The following is a 20,666-nucleotide window of genomic DNA, read 5'->3' as shown; positions in this document are numbered from 1 at the left end:
AGATGTGAATCATATCTGTAACCTGATATTTAAATTGCGAGACCTATCTCCTGGCCTGGTAATTATACATTATAGGCCAAATCAATATTTGTATATTATAGGCAAGCTATTACGTTACAACTAAAAATTAAATGAAAAATATATATATATATTATACATAAATCTAATGGAGAGTTAAATATGCAATTTAACCATTAGGATGCGTACCAGTACTTAAGTACAAATAGTGTGAATGTCACTCCAAAAATGACATGGCAATTTTATAATTACTATAACTTTATTTTGGAATCGACGCTTTTAAAACAGCAGACACGCTCTTGCAGTGTGTTCATAAAAGTAACATCTGTACAGCCATATACAATATTAAAACAGAGACTTTTAATACAATAATATACATTACACAATTACACAAGTTGAATATATCACAGATCCTGTATGCCATTTAACACTTACATTTTATAACATTTACAGCAAAGCACAATTTATATACTGCGGCCAACTGACCTATACTATTTTAATATTTATAAATAATAATAATCAAATTAATAACATAAGATTTGTATAGGGCTCGCTCATATTCTAATTTAAAGAGCAACAATCTATATACCCTATATACGGATTTTAATTACATTTTGATATACATATTTAATTAATTTTTGCTGGTCTTACATATCATTTATTTGCAAAAATAACAGGAGCTACTTAAGAGTCTATATGGCAGGATTGCCTAATTGAAGAATGCTTGCCATCGAAGGGCTCTCTCGGTCTATCGGCGAGGATTAAAGAACTGCTCAAAAATAGTAAATTATTACAGTATTTATAATATGAAATTGAATATAAAGTAGTGAAATCATTAAAAAAAATCTATAAATAGAGTTACATGAAATTCGACTGAAAGATTAAATGGAATTAAACTATACAGGAGGCCGTTACAATATTATACACAGGAATGCACATCACGTAAGACACAGAACGCGCATCGCGTATGACACAAAATGGCTTCTAAATTCTCAATGTCGCAACTCTTTCTATCTATGGCTCTGGCTGGGAAGATAAAACACCGCCACCCCCACAGCCTTGCACAGTCTGGCCCATAGAGCTATTATATCTCTATGGTCTGGCCCAAACGCTAATGAGCCCAGAGCTTCAGGTTTCGACCTTTCGACCTTAACTTTATTTACGAAACAGTAATTATTTATACATCAGGTAATTGGAGAAGAAAATACTTGTTTATTTTTCTTATTTTTAAAAACCGAACCCACTTACAAAAAAATACTTCAAATTCAAATAATATATTTTATTATTCATGTTTATTATCCCAACACAGACACAGTATGTTTAATGTTGTTGAGTAAAATAATTGAAATAATGTCATCAAAACGTATATATTGCAATTTATTGTATATAAGGCATCTTCAGACAAACATTCAAGCTTGACAGACTTCAGATATTCTATCTCTCTATTTTCCCAGGGTTCGAATTTCCTCAAAATGTTCCCTCAGCATAGCTGCTGTGGGCTGTGGCTTTACTTCAGCAATTAATTCTTCTTCCACAGTAACAAGCTTCATAAATTGTTTTAAGAATACCGTAGGCATTGTATAAATGTAACAGTGTATAAACCATTGCTAGGCCTGGATCAGGTAATTAACTCATCAGTAAAAGCTTGCTGTTGAGCCTGGGATTTACAACAGTAGTGGAAGGCCCTTTCTACAGCAATTGCTGTAAGTGCTGTGGGGACATTTGAACCCTTTTACCTAAACCTTAATCACTTTTCCACTCTCACTCACATGCTGGACATAAAATAACATCTTGAATCAAAATTATGCACAGATATTAATTACATTATTTTTAAAATTATTAATTAGTACAATCTTCTTTGTGTGCCTTAAAATTATAAATACATTGAAAATTTACAATTACAGTTTTCACATTACTTTAGCAATCAAATTTGTACTCGGGTATTTTAAAGTAATGGCATGTATTTTTGGTCCCTATGTACAGTATATGTATGCATAGAACTACATTTCCAGGTAAATTAATACAGAATACATTGATATTGAAAACTTGGTAATGATTATGATAAATATGTTTTAGACAGACATTCATATATCCAATTTAAATCATTGGGAGTTCACATCTATTGAAATATATATAAACCAGATTTATGTGAATGTTGTGATTACTACACAAGTTCACATAAATAGTAAAAAAAAATGAATAAAATAAAGTTGTACATAAAATGCTGCACTACACTTAAAAATTAAGAAAAATATTATAATGAAAGGTGCACCTATGATCCCATATGCTCATTATTAATAAAATCACCAACAAAATAATTGAACTTGAGAAATATTATATGAGTTTAATATAAATTAACAATATTTTTATTATTATTATTATTATTCTTTCTTTAGGCACACAACACATGTGCCAAGGACTGCCAATAGCGAATATATATCACTGTCCTACTTGTAGGTGACAATCCCTTACACAAGACATAGATGTGTATAAGAGACAGAGACAAACATACACACACGATGCTTTACACAAACTAAATCTCAATATGAAATTTAGGGAGTGGAGTTGTTTATGTCGTGAGAAAAATTCCTGCAACTGGCAGGAATTGAACCCAGGACCCTGAGATTGGAAGGCAAGCATCTTAACCACCAAGCTATTCAACTCTACTTTATTACTAAAATTATACCAGTTTCAAAAGGATGTATAACATATGCATCCAGTATACTTAAAGCAATACCAATTTAAAACAAATTTTTAACATAAATAAGCAATTACAAATTTAAAACTTTTTATAGAAACCAAATTTTAGATTGGACTGGATTGGATTTATTCGGTGTGAAATACACAAAGGATAAGTCTGAATACTCATTTCCAATGATGAATTAGGCAGTACACTGGGATCTCCTACTCTTATCAAAGAGTATACTGCATTCTTTAACGTGCACATGGACCATATAGCACAGATGAACAATGGCTTAAACGTCTCATCTGAAAAACGGTGCGCTATTGAAACTTGCATTTTAGCCCTCCAGCTGAAACACAGCACTTGATCAAACTGAACCAGGGACCAAGTCTAAAGTGAAGATTTCCACAATTCAGCAAATACACAGCGGCTACCACCTGTTTGGCTGACTGAGCAAAACTCTCTCATTGATTTACAAATTTTGGTTAATATAAAGGAAATGCATTTTTGGCCAAATGAACATCATGACTGGAGCAAATCAAACCCCAACAAACAATGGGAAATGGAATCACAGAGCGAGAGTAGTTTGAATGGAGCGTGCTTTGCAATCTCAACTGCATGAGGGATTGAGTCCGTAATCCAGAAATATTTAAAAGGAACTTTGCTTTTGGATGTAGTGAAAGATTTCCATGAGTCCTTCGGGAAAACAGCATGAGTTACGAATGCTGATACAGTCTTTGCTCCTTTATTCAATAGGGCCTGTCACAAAAGATAAAAAAAATTTAATTAACATTAGAATTTTCTTTTTATTTGAATCAGCAAGTAAGTTTGACTACACGATTAAATAAATTATGCTCTATACACAGTCTCATTAGGAAATTTTATATGGTTGAGTTTGGCTGTTAGAAAAAAATCCTGGGACTTGCAGGATTTGAGCTGATGACTAGTGGCTCTATGATACAGCTCCAAGTAACCTAAACTGGTGGAAGTATACAATGAAAGTATGACGCAAGATCAGATATGAAATTAATACAAAAGGTTTAAATAATAAATTTGATAACAGCAGTTGAATTTGTTGTTATCTACACATGTTTACCTCGGCACAATTCTTTAATGTTCCTCCAGTCTGCACCAGATCATCAACAATGATCACATGCTTCCCTCCAGGATCACCTGATGGTCAAAACAATGCAAATTTTATATTTATCTATTCTAAAATCAGTGGTGGATTCAAGGAGGGGGGAGGGGGGCCAAGCCAATTGGCTAAAAAAAGAAAATTCTTTTCAAAATTAAGTCATTTCCGGCCATCCCGAGATGCTATAATCATAAATTCTCTTACCTCAAAAAAAAATGCTATGCATGCTATGCTGTTATTTTCCCCATTTTCAATATTAAAACAACACTTTTTAAGGATTTCATGATAGTTTCTGCATGAGAAATGCCCGAAATTATTAACTTTCAGGCTAATTTCTCATATATTGTTCTTTAAACAGCTGTATGTTAAACGCTTGCAACTTCATAAAGAAATGTCAGATTTGAATGATTTTTTTTTACCATTTTATAGCTCTTATTTTATTCTTTAACACTGTATTAATAACTCAAAATCAATTTTTGTGACGAGTGACTGGTTTGGCTTTGCCACATATAATAAGAGAATAAGAATAATATATTTTATATAATAAGTATATACATGTACTACAATATTAAGAAAATATACTATAAATGGTTTTCCTTTGAAAACATTTTCCTTTCCGGACTAAATAAATACATTAAATAAAATAACAGTACCAACATTAGTATGCAACATAAATAATTAATAAAGAATATTATTACCACCAGCCTTACCTTCCTTCACCTGCACAATGCGTTTGTCTCCATTTCGAATCTTTGTACATGTAATAAGTGGAAAATCAGAGAACAGCAACTGGAATCGCTTACAAGCCCCTTCATCCGGGAAAGCAATGCAGATTTTGAAATCAAATTCATTTGCAAGTCTGGACATTTCTCTGTGCAACAATGGTATTGCAGTCTCTAACCTACAAAAGAAAAGTCTTTATGATCATACAATAACACATTTTGACGGTAGTTATGTCGGTATGGTTTCATCCCCAGGGAAGGGGGCTCTAGTTCAATTTCTGCCTTCATGGTGTCAAATTCACTATAAATGTAACATACACATGATAATATGGGTGAAGAGGTCACAAAATCTCTGTTAACAATTATACTAACATACTTTCATGATTCTACCTTGGTATTATGTTGTCCGAAAAATAAAATCTTTCTTGCAAGCAATGTATGTCATACATAACAATCTGAGCAGGACCTCGAGCTGTGCTTGGAATCAGAGAGAGCAACATGGCAAGTGTCTAAAAAAGATGAGCGGAAAAATTTAATTAACAATCAAATTCTTAAGAGTCCATATTGATAGGGATAGGGATTTGGTGTGGTGCTTAAGTGTAAGCAAATAACCATGCTCTGGTGCCATTGTGGTTAAATTCACATATGGGTGCATAATTCAACTGGTTTTGAAATTACAACTCAACTTAAGCAAGAAAGTCATTGCAAGATAAATCGTATTAAATTTGGATTTTTAATTTACCTTAGCTGTAACCACTTGTCCTTCAGTGTCCACACGCTCCATTGTTCCAGTTGGAAAATAAGGGAGGATGAATTTGAAAGATCTTGCCAAATACCTAAAAAAAAAACAAAAAGAAAGATGACAGTTAAATGAGAGAGCAGCTTAACTCAGTCAGCTAAACAGGTGGTAGCCAATGTGTGTGCGCTGAACCGTGGAGATCTCTTGGTCAACGGTTCAATTCCTATCGCTGCTGTCCTTGTATTTCAGCAAGAGGGCTGAAATTTACGATAGCGCACCATCTTTCGGATGAGACGTTTAAGCCGTTGGTCCCTTGTGCATTATGGCCCATGTGCACGTTAAAGAAGGCAGTGCACTCTTTGGAAAAGAGTAGGGGATTGTCTCCCGCTGTACTGCCCAATTACCACCAGATAGACCCTACTGGAAATAAGTCTTCTTCAGACTTTCGTGAGATATCCTTGGTGTTTATACCAAATACATCCATCCATATATAAACTAGAGGATCTACTAATTAATTACCTCTCCCACAGAGGTTGCCTGTCCATTTCTCTGCTTATATGATTAGCAGGATAGTAATTAAAAAAGAGGTAAAGAAATTTTGCGGTGAAAAGTTAGGTAAAAGTCATGGTCATGGAAAGTAAAAAAAAAAAAAAAAACCACACAGGTAAACTATGTACTCTCAAGTGCCTGCTCTAGTTTGAGAAGAGATGCAATAGTATACGACAGATTTCTAGTGTAGGTACATTAAAATGTTTTCAAGAAATCTGTTTAGTGAAACATGCATAATTAATAACCAACCCTACATGAGTAGTACAGCAGCAGATCCCATGATAAGCAAGCTAAAACGAAAGGTTTATTTTCTCAACCAATATTGAGTGATTCTATAAACCAATCATTATGGGGCTTAGGGAATGGCGTTGTTTTAGGTAGTAAGAAAATAATCCTTGTGTGTTTAAAGTGTATTATAGCTGTACCTGGGCATTGTATAGAGCATACTGACTTGTTCAAATATTACTTCTGGTGAATGGAAACTTCCCAAAAAGATAACTGAAATTAAAAACAATAGTGAAAAATAGGGTTACAATTATCACTACAATAATTACATTGCAATCTATATATTCTCTACATAAAATGATTGATTTACTCATTACCATCTCTGCCAGCACACTCCTTCACATTTTCAATAAAAAGATTTGGCCATCCATCATTGAATGATTCCCATTGTATTGTCTTTCGGAATTCAACTGTTTGGAAGCATTTCTTGGATTGTGGGGAGACCTGAAATAAATAATTGTTAAATAAAACAGTATGAGTATGAAAAATAAAGGTAAAGGTAGGAGAATTACTCATAACTTGCAGTGTTATTGTGCTGAATTGCATATGGGTGTGGTCCATGACTACCTATCAGCCGTAAAGAGGCACAAAATATAAATTATAGTAATAATAGTTGTCAATTATTGTAAAATTTAAATAGGTTTAATCTATAAATTTACTTCATATTTGCACATCAACTTTGCTACCTAATTTTGGTAAAACCTTGATATTTTAAAAGGCAACTCATCGAGAAATCATGACAGCACTTCTACTATTATTCCCTGGAACCATTTGCCAATGCTGATGCGGATTCAACTCTGAGCTAAATATTTCTTAGGTCCGACTAAAACCAACCTCGCACTCAAGACTCATCTGTGTATTTTTGATAAGGCCATAAATAGGCCTTTTTCACGAATCGGTAGACATATTGAAGTGATGAAAAACATTGCAAATCAGCGGTGCGTAACCAACAGAAATAAGATAAGCTTTTGGGCTGATTTTCTGACATCATGTTATTTAAAAAATTTAAACGGGACGTGGTATCCAACAAATTTTTCCAGCAAAATGTTCTTAAAAGACTAGTCTATACAACTATATGATTGAAAAAAAATTGAAAAATGTTTTTGACCTCTGAAATCAAGATGGAAAAAGAAAAGCCTATCTTAGTAGTGTATTAAAATAGGCTTATGGATGCATTATTAATTCTTCATTTATGTTAATAAATAGGAACTGATGCTAAGTATCACAAGTGTGTAGCATAGGCCTGACAATTTTAAACACAACATACTGATTGATTAGGATTTAAGTAGTGGGCCTATCCTAGCTTTAACATAGGAGGCCCTAGGCCTAGTTTCAGTGGTTTCAGTTTCAGTTAGGCTGGCTGTTGTTTACATTTTGGTTGAATGCAGTCACCCTTGACACTGTGGTGACCTCTCAATGACTGATCCGTTTTGATGGTGCAGCCTCGCATTTGAGATCACAAATAATAAGCCACAATTACTTCAGTTTTGATCGGTAAGTTTGCATCTCTAGGTGTTAAAGCAGCTTTGGTAGATTCTGTGTCACACGTTTGTTCAATTGCCTGAGCCAAACTTTCCATAGAAGGATGACAAAATAACAAAGCTGAGCGGCTTGAAAATTCAGAGACAGCCGCCATTTTGGATAGGCCTAGTCCAATAATTTTGAAGGGAAATATTTCTAAACAGAACCTGTATCTACTTATCATTAACAACATAATCGTTTCCATTTACAATTCAAATAATTATTCAATATGTGATATATTTTTCTGGCTATATCGTTAGTATAATGTAATTAACAACACTAATATGTACTAAAATTTATCAAATGTGGCAAAATATTGCAAATGGTATAAACCTGGATTAACGACCCACGCGGGCTCTGAAGATTTTTCAACAGGTCAGGAGCATTCAATATATTATTAAAAAGGTCGAAAATAATACACAGAGGTAATGTTTTTAACTATGTTTGTATTATGATTGATAGTATGATTACTGTATGCTAATAATTTGTAGTATATGTAGATGAAAGATGATAAATGTGGACAAAAAACGTTGCCACACCATACATCAACCATCACTGCATTCAGGCTAGCCTGCCTAGTAGGCCTAGGCTAGCCGGATTGAACCGGTGATACATCCGCCATCAGTCTAGGCTAGGCCTAGCCGGATTCTTTTTAGACATAGGCCTAGGCTAGGCCTAGTTACTAGAGGATCTAAGGAATACAGGCTAACTCGTACCCACAACTCGTACTCAAATTTTGGCTTACTCGTCGTGCACATAATTTTGACGCTGTGGCTATTTTTACGACGAGTCGTGAAAATAAATAGCCCTAGACCTAGGCTGGCCTATTCTAACGGATTATGACCGGTTGAGCCGCCGACAAGTTGAGCTGCCGGTCATTTCTATGAAACGCCAAGCGCGCGCATCTCAGTGATTGTAGTGCGTTAATTGCGGCGTATTTCAATTAACTTATTCGTTATTTGTACTATTTTGTTAAATATTTTTGGGGAGTATTCCAATTAATTTACTCGTTTTATTGTTTTATTAAGTATTTTTGGGCTTATTTCAATTTATTTACTCGTTCTTGGTACTGTTGTTTGGGATGTATTTCAGTTTATTTACTCAATTATTTCAATTTATTTAATACTCAAGTTATTACATTTTTAATACGATTTTGCAATTATACAACTTCATTTATTTCATTTATTTTTATAAAAATGTAGTACATAAAATAATCAAAATTCTAATTTTCAATTACACAACTTATACATAACGAACAGCAATACGAGCAAATCAACGACCTACAAGACTGTGGGATGAATATTTAGCTGGTATCCAGGGGGTTTATTCACTGATGACATCAGCAAGCCGACTGATCAAATACTCAGCAAATTAACCATGGAAGATAAAACAAAAATAATTAATAGAGCATTAATAAAACAGTAATAAGTAAAATTAGTAAAACCAATTTGATTTTAAATAGACTGATGACTATAAACAATAAATTTAAATGTGTTAGGCCTATGTTGTTATACAGTATTTACTATGGTTTTGTAATTTATATATTTTTATTTTTGTACTATTTGTTATACTTACATACAGTATAATAAATAATTTAATTTAATAATTTAACAAAATAGTACAAATAACGAATAAGTTAATTGAAATACGCCGCAATTAACGCACTACATTCACTGAGAGACGCGCTTGGCGTTTCATAGAAATGACCGGCGGCTCAACCGGTCATATGCCATTCTAACGACGATGGGTGGCGTATGCCGTTAGCGCCCTCGTTGGGGGAAACTTGAACTGAACGCATCGCGACTGTTTCTTAGGCCTAGAGAAAGGCCACATAGCTCAGACTCGGTTATTTTAATTTATTTATATATAAGCCTGGGCCTAGTATTATATTATTAAAATGGAGATTTATGAAATATAGTACTTCGTTTGTTTTCTTTTTCTTAGCTGCACCCTCTAGATACGCCAGTGGCTGGCTCCCAGGCAAATTTTGAGCCTCGGTCGAATGCAAATTGTTAGCTCAAAATAGGAAATTTTAAAGTAATTCGTACATGACTTGCACAGGCTGTTGTTTGCACAAGTGAATCTTTCTTTCGCTCGAACTATCAAACATCTACATGGAAATCAGTCCTTATTTTTCGAAATGTGCGGATGCAAAGGATTTCTAGGCCTAATTTTTCGTGCGGGAAATCGCGCAGGCCTTACTTTCCAGTCTGGGAATAGTGTAAAACAGCTATGGAATTTGATTTATGGGTCTCTGTTTCACAGTTATGCACACAGGTTACGTAGAACCATTCAATTATAATATTTATATTTTTTAAAAATATAACAGGTTTCAATGATGGATAGCGATGATGAAGACCGGCGTCATAACAGAGACAAATTTCGGCGGGAACGTAGTGATAATTATGCAGAACGGCGGGACCGTGAAGACCGGAGAGGTGGCAGAGATGATTGGAATGATAGGTAAAACTCCCATAATGATTGGCATCAGCCTATTAATTTTCTTGTATCACTATTCAATGTAGACAGCATTCACTGAAATAGTAATTCATTACAGTAGTACATTCTAAAATTCAACTAAAAGTAAAAACCTTAATCATTGAAATACGAAAAAGCTATCCCCCCTCCCCCAAAAGAAAATCTAATATTAAAACGCTACAATAAAAACAATTAGAAAATGAGGCCAAGGCCCTAGGCCTAAGCCTGATTTTAAATAGATGGTTAATACCTTGCTAATGAGGGCCTATGTATTTTTTGGAGTTCTTATAGCCCAACTTATTATATACCCTGTAAATCTACGAAAATGAAAAAAAACTTAAAATATGTATATATTTTTTTAGAAGACCAAGGGATAATCGTGTCAACAGAGATTGGCAGCGTAGAGATTACAATAGAAATAGGCGGGAGCGAGGCTACAGTCCTGCCAGAAGAGCGATGAGCCCACCCAATAAGCGGCCTAGAAGAGACTGGTAAGTAGCTACTCTTTAAACTTACCATGCTTAGAGTTTTTTTTGTTATGTGAGATAAAATAATAACTTTTAAATATTAATTACATGGAAATTTATTGGAGAGTTATTTTCAACACATCTGCTTGTTTTGATCTTATATAAATAATCTGTAAAAGTATATAAAAGTTGTATTTATACTATAGTATTTATTATTTTTATTACCTATTTATAGATGGAAAGTCAAAATCATTATTATAATAATAATAATTAATAATAATAATTTAAGTCCATTATAATGAATCCTATTTAAAAAAATCAACAGAATTAACTACAGTAAGGCCTTATATATAGGTAATTGGGTTAGAATTATTTTAATGTTACTCGTATGAATGTCTTTTCATTATGTTTAAAATGTTCACTTGTGTTGATAGTTGAAATAAGAGTTGGAACAAAAGGGGAACATAGAACTTGTTAATTTCATAACATGCAATTGAATTGTCATAGATTGTCGGTAGTAACCAACCATAACGTTGGGATTACAACATAAAACACTCTTCTTACAAGAGTTAAATATTTTTTTCAAATAAGAGATAGAATGATAATCAAATATGCTTAGTACTGTATTCACTTAATTGGGATAGTATAAGTTCCGATCGATATACCACCACATTTTTATGTTATTTTTGTTTTGTTTTGTTAGGAATACTGGGGGTTATAGGTCATTCAGCAACTACGGTGGAAATTACCAAGGTGGAGGTGGAGGTTATTGGGATCGCAGTGGAGATGGGCAGAACTATGGGCATAGCCAGTCAGATAGGTAAAATATAACAAACTAAATGAATAGTGACATTAGACTTTGTGAATCTTTTAAGTTAATTGGAGAGGAAAATATTCATTCTAATACTTGTTACTCTATCTTTAGGCCCATTTATAATACAAATACAAAATAATATCAAACATATTCAAATTATGTCAAACATTTACAAAAAAATAGGACTGATGGCGGCAGTTCTATGATGACATTCAAACAGTTCCTAGCTTCACAAGATGATACGATCGATGACCAGGAAGCTGTGCGAAAATACAACGAGTATAAAGTGGACTTTCGTCGCACACAGCTTAGTGAATATTTTTTGGCTCACAAAGATCAGGAGTGGTAAGTTTAAACTTAATGTTTGAAATTTTTGTCGGAAAGGATACTAGGGATTTAGATATACTGTCTGTTTCCAATTAGTAATGCTTGTACAGCCATTTAACTATAATTAAATATATTAATTAACAGTTAAACAAATATTTAATTTTGATACACTTTTTTGACAGCTATAAATATAATTTTAAAAGGCTTAATGTATTTTTTGATAGACATTTCTCAAAAGACTATTTTAATATCTCAATAGTTAACTTATTTCAATGAAAGGTCCACTGATTAATCTCAGATAAGATAGTATAATACATACTCCAAGTATCGAATTGCACGCCATCATGTCAGGATTCCCGACACAATGGTGTGCATTTCGATACTTGGAGTATGTATTATACTATCTTATTTTAATGATGTTTTTAAAATTTTAATTGAGCTTGCACTTTTAAAATTTCTTAAGAACATGCCAAATATGACCATGATTTTTTTTAATGAAATAACAAAAGAAGTTTGTTAAATTTAAGAGACAAAATACTAAATTTTGTATCTGTTCAGCCAAGTTGAAATTAGTTATTCTTAAAAGCTGTTGACAAATGTTCATTCATTTGTCAAAATATTTGCTTGCGGTTTAATAGATTGGGATGGAACTTTACTGCTGTATATAATTCTGGAAGAAATGCTAAGAAAACAAGGATTACATTGAAAATATCACTTGTCAGACCAATATTTTTCTTATTATTGTAATACATATATTAATTGTGTGTCTTGTTTTGTGTTGTGTGATTCACATTCATATATTGCTTCCATTTACAGTGTAGTGCAGCCGAGGCAATCCCCACTTAATTCAGGGGGACGTATGCGTGCACACACACATATAAAGTACACGCGATGTTTACGTTTTGATACACTTGCTTTCTCACAGATGTTCTAGTTAGGCAATATGGATGACAAGAGAAAATTTGATCGCTCACGTATGCTCTGTTTATTGAGCTTAAGATTTTGAATCAGGAACACAGCTGTCAGCCAACGCGCGGGTTTTGTTTACTGAACCAGATTTGTCGCATGTATAAAACACATGATTTGACACACTTTTAGATACATCTCGCGTTGTATGCTCTGTTTATTGAGCTTAATTATGTACCTCCTAATATGAATATTCATAAGATGGGCCGTCCGTATCTTAAGGATCGCAACCAAGGAATATGGGTAATTTATTGTGGCTTCTCTATTTTTTTGTTTTGTTCAGGTAAGAGGTGATTATTTTAGCCTGTAAAGGGCTGAAAGGGCAAAGAAACTTACAAATTAGTTACGGGAAACCTAGATTTTTTTTTCTTTTTTTTTTCCTACCATTTCAAATTTGATTTCAAAATATACTGTACAAAGTTGGGAAATTTATCAGATTTATGGAAATTAAATATTCAGTTATTAAATGGTTAGATTGTGATTATTAAGATGAGATCTTTTTCTCATTTTTATCAAAAACACTCAGAAAATGTGAAGTTTTATTCTCTTTCTCAACTTAGTAGTACAAGGCATCTTTTCATATTTGGGAGAATATTATCAGAAAATGGTCAAATTTAGCCCTACTTAAGAATTTTATTTGAATCCTAATCAACATTTTTTGTGCACACTGTTCATACATGTTCTTTGATTTTCTAAAGGTTTCGCACTAAATACCATCCAGATCTTTGTATGCAGCAACAGGCGGCACGAGTAAATGGCGTACGTTTACGTTTAAACGCCTTTCTTGATTTGTGGAGAGAAAAATGGATTGATACAGCTGCCTGCGAGTTTAACAAATCTGATGATATTATTCGAATACTAGATGCTGGTGAGTTGTCTTTATGATAAGATATAGTCTTTGTCACATTTTATAGACCAGTCACCATTACCATTTCATCAATATGAGTACAGACATTATATACAGAACGAGAGTTTCCAGATTTGCTGTTAAGGTTTAACCCAAAGTATTATGAATTCTGTTTGCTTTATGTTGTATTTCTATGTTAGTGTAAAAAAAGTGAGAACACTCCTCTAAGGGCACATAGAAAAATTGTTAGACTATCACTCCTGTCCATGTCAAAAAGTTTGGAAATATTGTTGCAGGAATAAAAAAAAAAATTTTTTTTTGCAGCATCATTTATTTCAACAGCATAAAAAACAATACAATTTTGTGACTGGAAATACATTTTCTTAAAAAAAAACATTAAAATTAAACCAGTTTTTATATAATATTTACAATATTCTTGCCAAATAAAAACAGTCCCTCCTTCATCAATAAAGAAAAAGCAATATCATATTGTTCCGATTAAAAAAAACAAAAAAAACATGCCCGCCCTCATCGCTTTTTTTTTTTAAAGAATGATAATCTAATAATTTTTTCTATGTGCTCTAAAATGTTCATACAGTACTTTCAGGGTGTAAATATGAATGTGATAATTTTCAAAACCTTGATTTATAATGAGGCTTGGAGAGTGGAATTCATAGGCCTAATTGCCATATAAGTACATGCCTATTAACCAATTATTTTAATGTTTTATTTTTCTTCAGCTGTAATTAAGATGGAAGGAGGAACAGATTTGGATATGACCATCCTAGATCAGAAGGAGGAAGACAGTGAAGAAGAGATGGACCACAGCCGTGATAAAAGAGCTGCAGAAATAGTAAAAGATGACGAGATGAAGAAAGAAAAAGACAAAGAGTAAGTATTGTCACAGAGTAATGCCAAATTAAATGAAAATTGGAATATTTTATTTTAATAAAATATCAGTGTCAATAAATTGTTTATCATTAATGATAAAAAGGTTTCTTAAGTTTATTTAATAATTTTTTTTGTAATGTTTAAAATAGTTTGTGTAATATGATAATATTGATGTTTTATTTTATTCAATAGAAAAAAGAATGGAAAAGAAGATGGGGAGATGGATGATGATTCAGATGAAAAACCTGAGGAAGACAAGAAAAGTGAAACAAAGGTATGATAACATCATTATAATAAACATATTTATTTTTTATGATCCTCAAAAGTTTCTTATTGTATATACAGTAGCATCTTGCATATATTATTCCATGTGTACAATGCTGTTTACAGTATAGCTGTTGATGAATGCATTTATAGATGAGTGACAGTCCTAATTTTTTTAATACCCGAAAGGACCGACTGTTGCCACTGTCCTAGAACATCCGTAGAAAATAATAGAACCGTCCTTATCTCTGCTAAAAACCATGTGCATCCTCATTTCTCTATCACAGTTTCAATGATAAACACTCTTGAAGATAGAAATAGCTGAGAATAAGTCATTAATTTGTGGTTGTCACTTCAAACATCATTGCTGATTTGTGTATGCTACATTGCAATTAATTAAGAGGACGAAAATCTAATTTTGACAAGGCATAGAAGTATATACAGTTAAACCTGCCTAAGTCAACCTTGCCTAACTCAAATAATTTCCAAGTCGAACTTATTTTACATGCCAAACTGTTGTGTTTTTCATTAATTAACAATCTGTAAGTCAAATTTTATCCAAGTCGAACAAATTTTCAATGGCATTCTCTATTCGACTTAGGCAAGTTCAACTGGATATAAACTTTTATTCAAAAACTATAGTTCAACTGAATATAATTTACTGTAGAGTTTCTGTTCAAATTATGAACATAATAGTATACATAGCAAAACAAAATTAAAACAGATGATACCAGTTGTGTCTATATTTTGTAATATCTCTTAAAACATTTAAATCTTTGGAATCTGTTAACTAACAATTTCTAGAACTTAAATCATTTCTGATTGAAGACAAAAGGTTGGTTTGGTCTTCCGACACGCCTTTATAGAAGGATAAATTTTTAAATTTTGTGGGCTTATCAAAAATATGATTTTAGGTAGGAATTGGGAGACAAATGCTAACTGGCGGTTATTATATTTTGTCGTTTATCTTTTTATTTTAGGGTGAAGAGAAGGCTGATGGAATTGAAGAAATTGAAGAAAAGAAGCCTGAAGATATGGTATGACATTATTTCTCTTGTTTGATTAAGCTGCTATTTTAAAAAAACAACCTTTTTTTATTACAAAATTTAAGACTGCACCATTTTATCAGTTCTTAATTTGGTGCATTTAAATTTTGTGACATTTATTTCTCTTGTTTGATTAAGCTGCTATTTTAAAAAACAACCTTTTTTTATTACAAAATTTAAGACTGCACCATTTTATCAGTTCTTAATTTGGTGCATTTAAATTTTGTAGTTGTCATATTAATCGTTATTGTTGTCACCAGCCGCGCGAAACAACTCCAATGCTGATGAATATATTTGAGAGTAATTATAGAAGAAATATATTTTATAATTAAAAAAAAAATTATCAATAAATATTAACCAACTTGATTTTTCCTCAGGAGGAAGGTGAGAAACGTGGAAAAAAGCGTAAACGTGAAAGGGAGTACTCGTCTAGTTCGAGTAGTAGTGGCAGTAGTAGCGAAAGTGATTCAGACTCGGATAGGGATCGCTCTCCTAAAATCAAAGACAAACAAGAGAAGTCCAGCAAACCACCAGAAAGTAAGGAAGAGAAAGATGAAGGTAATGCAAAATATTTTTTATTTCTAAATGAACAGATAAAAAAAGAATATACTTAACTATAGGCATACTTAAAATAGTGGTTTAAAAATGATGTTTCGATGGCCACCGTAGTGCCACTTTCAAGTTCAAATACTTACTTGGATACTTGGTAGTTCGGCCCTCTGTTCCTTGGATGGGGTCCTGAATCGTTCTTTACAGGAATCCACACTGGGTGCTAAAATAACACTCTCCTGTAATTTATTCCACTCGGAGGTCACTTGATTACTGAAAAACTGATTTCCAACTTTGGTTCTTTATATTTAATAAAAAAAACTTTCATGAAATGACCCCTAAGGGTATTTTATTGGAGGTCAGGAGAAAAATAAGTCAGGAGAAGTTTTATATTTATTATGTAAAATCTTATAATCTTATCTCCTTTCTCATGTTCCCCCGGAGGACAGAAATTAATGTCATCTGAACATGGTACAGCAATGTTGCACCCTTTCTAACTAATCTAAATATTGAGATACACCGGGTATATCTGCTTATCCTCTATAAAATTAAGAAAACTATGGATAAATTAAAGATAGTATAGCATATACTACTACCCCAAAAAAAATAAAGAAAAAGGTCTCAAAAATAAATTAACATTCTTTTGCGCATTTAAAAGAACCCCATACGTTATCAACATTTAATAACTCAAGGATTGGTTTCTGCAATATATTTTTCTAGAAGCAGGTGAGATAACGGAAGACAGACATTCAACTAAGGTTGGCAAAGAAGAAGCTAGTAAGAAAAAGGTTACAGAAGATAAAGTAGAGGAAGAAGGGCCAAAACCACGCCCACTTCACAAGACTTACTCATTGTTTATGAGAAGCTTGTCAGTAATGATCCCAAAGGCTGAGATTGTACAGGTAATGATGATAATGATGTTTTTGATTTATATAATACTAAGGATGGTTTTGATTTATATATTGCTAATGATGTTTTTGATTTGTATAATACTAGTGATGGTTAAATGAAAAAAAGACTTGCAACATTGGGTGCAATCTTAACACACTAACACTATAAGGAATATATATCTTTGTTAATGTTGCCAGTAAATAGAGACCCATGAATACTCCTGGTTAGAGAGAGAAACAAACGTAGGTAAAATGTCTTGCCCAATGACACTTGTGAAAAGCATGATGATTAATTCAAAATCCTGACTCTGTATCTGCTACACCAACTAAACTTACAGATTGCACTTATGCTATTTTTATACCAATTATTAATTCAGCATTTGGCACCATCGCTGATGTTAAAGGCTGTAGCTAGCTGCGCCCCTGCCTCACCGCTCTGCTAATCGACTCACCACTGTTAATAGCTAATATGAAGGAATATGATTGGACCAATGTGTTGTTTACATTACTCAATTGTAAAAATGTCTCAAGTGAAATACATTCGAAGGAAGGAACCCTTATTAGTATTTTTTCATAAACAGTTGTTATATATAGATTGTATATAAATTTTATTTTATAATTATAGCTTTGCAAGAAGTATCAAGGATTCATGCGAGTTGCTCTAGCAGACCCACAACCAGACAAGAACTTCATGCGTTATGGTTGGGTCACCTTTGACCGGTCCGTCAATATCAAGGATATTTGCTGGAATCTTAGCAGCATCCGAGTAAGTTATCCAAAAAATATTGCAATTGATTTAGTGCTTTCCATTCAAAAGAATGTACTGACTTTTTAGGGTCATGTTAAATTCTAACAAAATATATTAAGTACAGTCAAACTCACCTAAGTCGAAACTAAAGTGCCACTGAAATATAGTATTTATAGACTTATATTAAATTCGACTAAAGCAAAGTCGAATTTTATTTGCGTTATATCAAAATAGCAACTTGACTTGCAGAGTTAGGCCTTATGGAGACCAGAACAAATTAACACGCACTGACGGTACATGCACGATGTTGACCGCACATTTGGCCTAGTACTGTAGAAGTAAATGCCTAGGCTACCTAAACTTACCTTGGAAGCTTCAGAGTAGCCATACATTGCATTAATTTTTCAATTATTACAGTATATTTAAATGTTTCGTTAACTGCTTCTATGCCATTCTTTTGAATACAGTATAAAGAGGAATCAGTCAATACTTAAAATAAAGCTTAATCATATTTATATTTGATAAACTAACATTTAATATCTGATTTTTGCATGGCCATCAAGTGAACACGTTTTAAATTCAATAAATTTCGTTGGAAAATCCCATGATCAAACCAAAACTTACTAGGTGAAAGTCTATATATAATTTTTCAACACGTGTATTAATCGTAAGTAAACCAGATGTGCATACCCCGCCGCAAAATTGCCCACTACTCATGCACATGCTTGCTTCTCGCTGCACCGCGAGAGCAGGCAGTGCTCTGCAGATAGTTTGCATGCAACGAGGATCGGGATAAAGATACAAAGATCAGTTATAAAATTAAAACTAGCATATTTGTTTTTTATGACGGGTTATTCCCTATACCTAAATTCCATAAGACATTTATTTTACAATTGCTGTATGTATCTTGCAATACAATTTAATTTACTGTATTTAAAAAAGAACTAACAAAACCTGAAACAGTGCTTAAACATTAGTCGCTTGTCGACTTTACCACATGTCTGAACAACATTGAGGAATATAAGTTGAGTCGCACTTAAAATAAACTACACAAAGTACCGCTATGCAATGTAAACACGAGTCACTTGTCGGACTTGCTTAGCATGAGAATTTCTGCATGAGTTACTTGTTGATGTTCACAGCGATGTTTGTAATGCGGCAACAGCTTAAACTGATTAAAGTTTGACGTCAAGATTTTGACTTCGACTTACAGACTAACAATCAATGGAAAACAGATCAATTTGGCATGTAAAATATGTTCGACTTTCGTTTTATTCGACTTAAATTTATTTGAGTTAGAGCAAATATTAACCATTGTAAATATAGGGAAGATGAAGTGACATGAAAATAATATTGACTTTGACATTTTTTCGACTTGGGCACATGACTTAGGCGATTTTGACTGTATTTACTATGCCCAGAAAAAGATTTTAAGCATAACCAAATATTAAGGGTTAGTTTTCAGCTCTGTTGAAGGAATCATCATCGTATTGTTCCCTTTTTACCATTTTGAAGGTGCGTGATTGTGAGTTGAGTCCTGTTGTTAATCGAGATCTCACTCGTCGTATCAGAGCAACCAGCGGCATAACTTCACACAAGCAAATTGTACGTAATGATCTCAAGCTGGCTGCAAAGCTTATTAAGATGTTAGACGACCGCTATAAGTTGTATGAAGAACCGGAGCCAGAACCAGAAAAGATAGTGGAAGAGGTCAAGGAACAAGAAGTAGCAAAGAAAGAAGAGGAAGAAAAGAAAGCTGAGCAAGGAGAAGAAAAAGAGGAGAAAGAAAAGGCACCAGAAGAAAAATCCTTTGAAGTAGAGAAGGTTAGTGAAGTATACTGAATGATTGTTAAAATTGTACAGTGTATGTAAAAGATGTACTGTATGTAAAATAAACAATCAAAAGTATTTTGATAAAATTGTAACCATACTTTTTTGTCCTTTGTATTACTAAATATTGTTTTCCCTGACAGCTACCGTTTGTACCGTTCCATGGCTACCAACAGAACCCATTTCTTGAGAATATTACCGAGTACTTGGTTGAGGAATCAAGTGCAGAGGAAGAAATGCTGGTGGCAATGGGAGGGGGAACAGAAGATGAGGATGAAGGGGAGCATAAAGATGAGGCCCCGGGATACAAGTTTGAGCGCGATCAGGAACTTAACAAGGTGAGAGCATTTAGAGTAGTATATTTAAATATATTTTAAAGATATTTGATGATCACCGCAATGCCATAATATCGGTGCTGGTTTGAACAGCATGCTAGCCTATGGTTCTGATGGTGGAACAAGTCTTCTCTGATAAGTACTATAAACCGTAGGCCCATTGTATACAATTTGGCTTAAGTGCACTTTGAAGAACCCAGTACATTTTCCAAGACCAGTACCAGTTATCCCGGTGTACTGGTCCATCCTGTTGTGGACAGACAAGAGTAGCCAGTACTGGTTTACCGAGTAGCTCACACATGAAGAGACCTGTAGGGGAGAAGAAAGTTACTGTAAGAGCTAGTCCACACCTCAAGTGCTTTAAGACTATTTAGGTAAATAGCGCTATACAGTAGAACCTCGTTTTTACGTACCCCAGTTATACGAACCCTCTGTTTTACGTACGCCTCGTATGGACGATGACGTCATCAAAAACCCCGAAAATATTCATAAACAAACGGCCCTTTTGAGAGCAACCATAAGTAAAAAGAATATAACAATAAACTATAACAATAAACAAACC

General features: G+C 33.4%; 2 protein-coding genes across 5 annotated transcripts in view; one reads left to right on the top strand and one right to left on the bottom strand.

Annotated features, from left to right (window-relative positions):
• Nucleotides 1-2,738: 2,738 nt before the first annotated feature.
• Nucleotides 2,739-7,792, bottom strand: LOC117121994 (ribose-phosphate pyrophosphokinase 4-like). Of its 2 annotated transcripts, XM_033267458.1 has the most exons (9): nucleotides 7,612-7,792; nucleotides 6,449-6,575; nucleotides 6,272-6,344; nucleotides 5,817-5,873; nucleotides 5,301-5,394; nucleotides 4,949-5,067; nucleotides 4,547-4,737; nucleotides 3,798-3,874; nucleotides 2,739-3,460 (listed from the first exon to the last, which is right to left on the bottom strand). In XM_033267458.1, the coding sequence occupies exons 1-9, from the start codon at nucleotides 7,765-7,767 to the stop codon at nucleotides 3,224-3,226; spliced, it is 1,131 nt and encodes a 376-aa protein (XP_033123349.1). In that variant the 5' UTR covers nucleotides 7,768-7,792; the 3' UTR covers nucleotides 2,739-3,223. The 2 variants fall into 2 exon arrangements, with proteins under 2 accessions (XP_033123349.1, XP_033123350.1); XM_033267459.1 differs by lacking the exon at nucleotides 5,817-5,873 and having other exon boundaries at nucleotides 7,612-7,789.
• The window catches only part of LOC117121992 (serrate RNA effector molecule homolog), a 19,105-nt gene continuing 5,945 nt past the window's right edge, over nucleotides 7,507-20,666 (top strand). The window contains exons 1-14 of one of the 3 annotated variants that reach the window (XM_033267456.1): nucleotides 7,507-7,625; nucleotides 9,982-10,115; nucleotides 10,493-10,621; nucleotides 11,301-11,417; nucleotides 11,595-11,756; nucleotides 13,403-13,572; nucleotides 14,292-14,442; nucleotides 14,635-14,716; nucleotides 15,687-15,743; nucleotides 16,130-16,310; nucleotides 17,022-17,203; nucleotides 17,817-17,957; nucleotides 19,455-19,763; nucleotides 19,913-20,107. In XM_033267456.1, the coding sequence (XP_033123347.1) occupies nucleotides 9,988-10,115; nucleotides 10,493-10,621; nucleotides 11,301-11,417; nucleotides 11,595-11,756; nucleotides 13,403-13,572; nucleotides 14,292-14,442; nucleotides 14,635-14,716; nucleotides 15,687-15,743; nucleotides 16,130-16,310; nucleotides 17,022-17,203; nucleotides 17,817-17,957; nucleotides 19,455-19,763; nucleotides 19,913-20,107 (2,004 nt within the window). In that variant the 5' untranslated portion in view covers nucleotides 7,507-7,625; nucleotides 9,982-9,987. Of the gene's footprint in view, nucleotides 7,626-7,945; nucleotides 8,078-9,981; nucleotides 10,116-10,492; nucleotides 10,622-11,300; nucleotides 11,418-11,594; nucleotides 11,757-13,402; nucleotides 13,573-14,291; nucleotides 14,443-14,634; nucleotides 14,717-15,686; nucleotides 15,744-16,129; nucleotides 16,311-17,021; nucleotides 17,204-17,816; nucleotides 17,958-19,454; nucleotides 19,764-19,912; nucleotides 20,108-20,666 lie in introns of those variants that run through there. The other 2 variants (XM_033267457.1, XM_033267455.1) reach the window with 2 other exon arrangements.

Source organism: Anneissia japonica, unplaced genomic scaffold, assembly GCF_011630105.1.
Source record: "Anneissia japonica isolate Jap-2015-1 unplaced genomic scaffold, ASM1163010v1 scaffold288015_len651517_cov191, whole genome shotgun sequence".
Classification (NCBI taxonomy): domain Eukaryota; kingdom Metazoa; phylum Echinodermata; class Crinoidea; order Comatulida; family Comatulidae; genus Anneissia; species Anneissia japonica.
This window is presented reverse-complemented; position numbering and strand designations above follow the sequence as displayed.

Bases quoted from the DNA above. Each gene is read 5' to 3' on its own strand.
- LOC117121994 (XM_033267458.1), bottom strand. From the start codon at position 7,767: ATGGCGGCTGTCTCTGAATTTTCAAGCCGCTCAGCTTTGTTATTTTGT. The intron at 5,874-6,271 runs GTACAGCTATAA...CCTCTTTTTTAA, and splicing joins ATGCTCTATACAATGCCCAG to TTACTATCCTGCTAATCATA. The intron at 5,395-5,816 runs GTAATTAATTAG...TTTTTTTTTTAG, and splicing joins AGGCAACCTCTGTGGGAGAG to GTATTTGGCAAGATCTTTCA.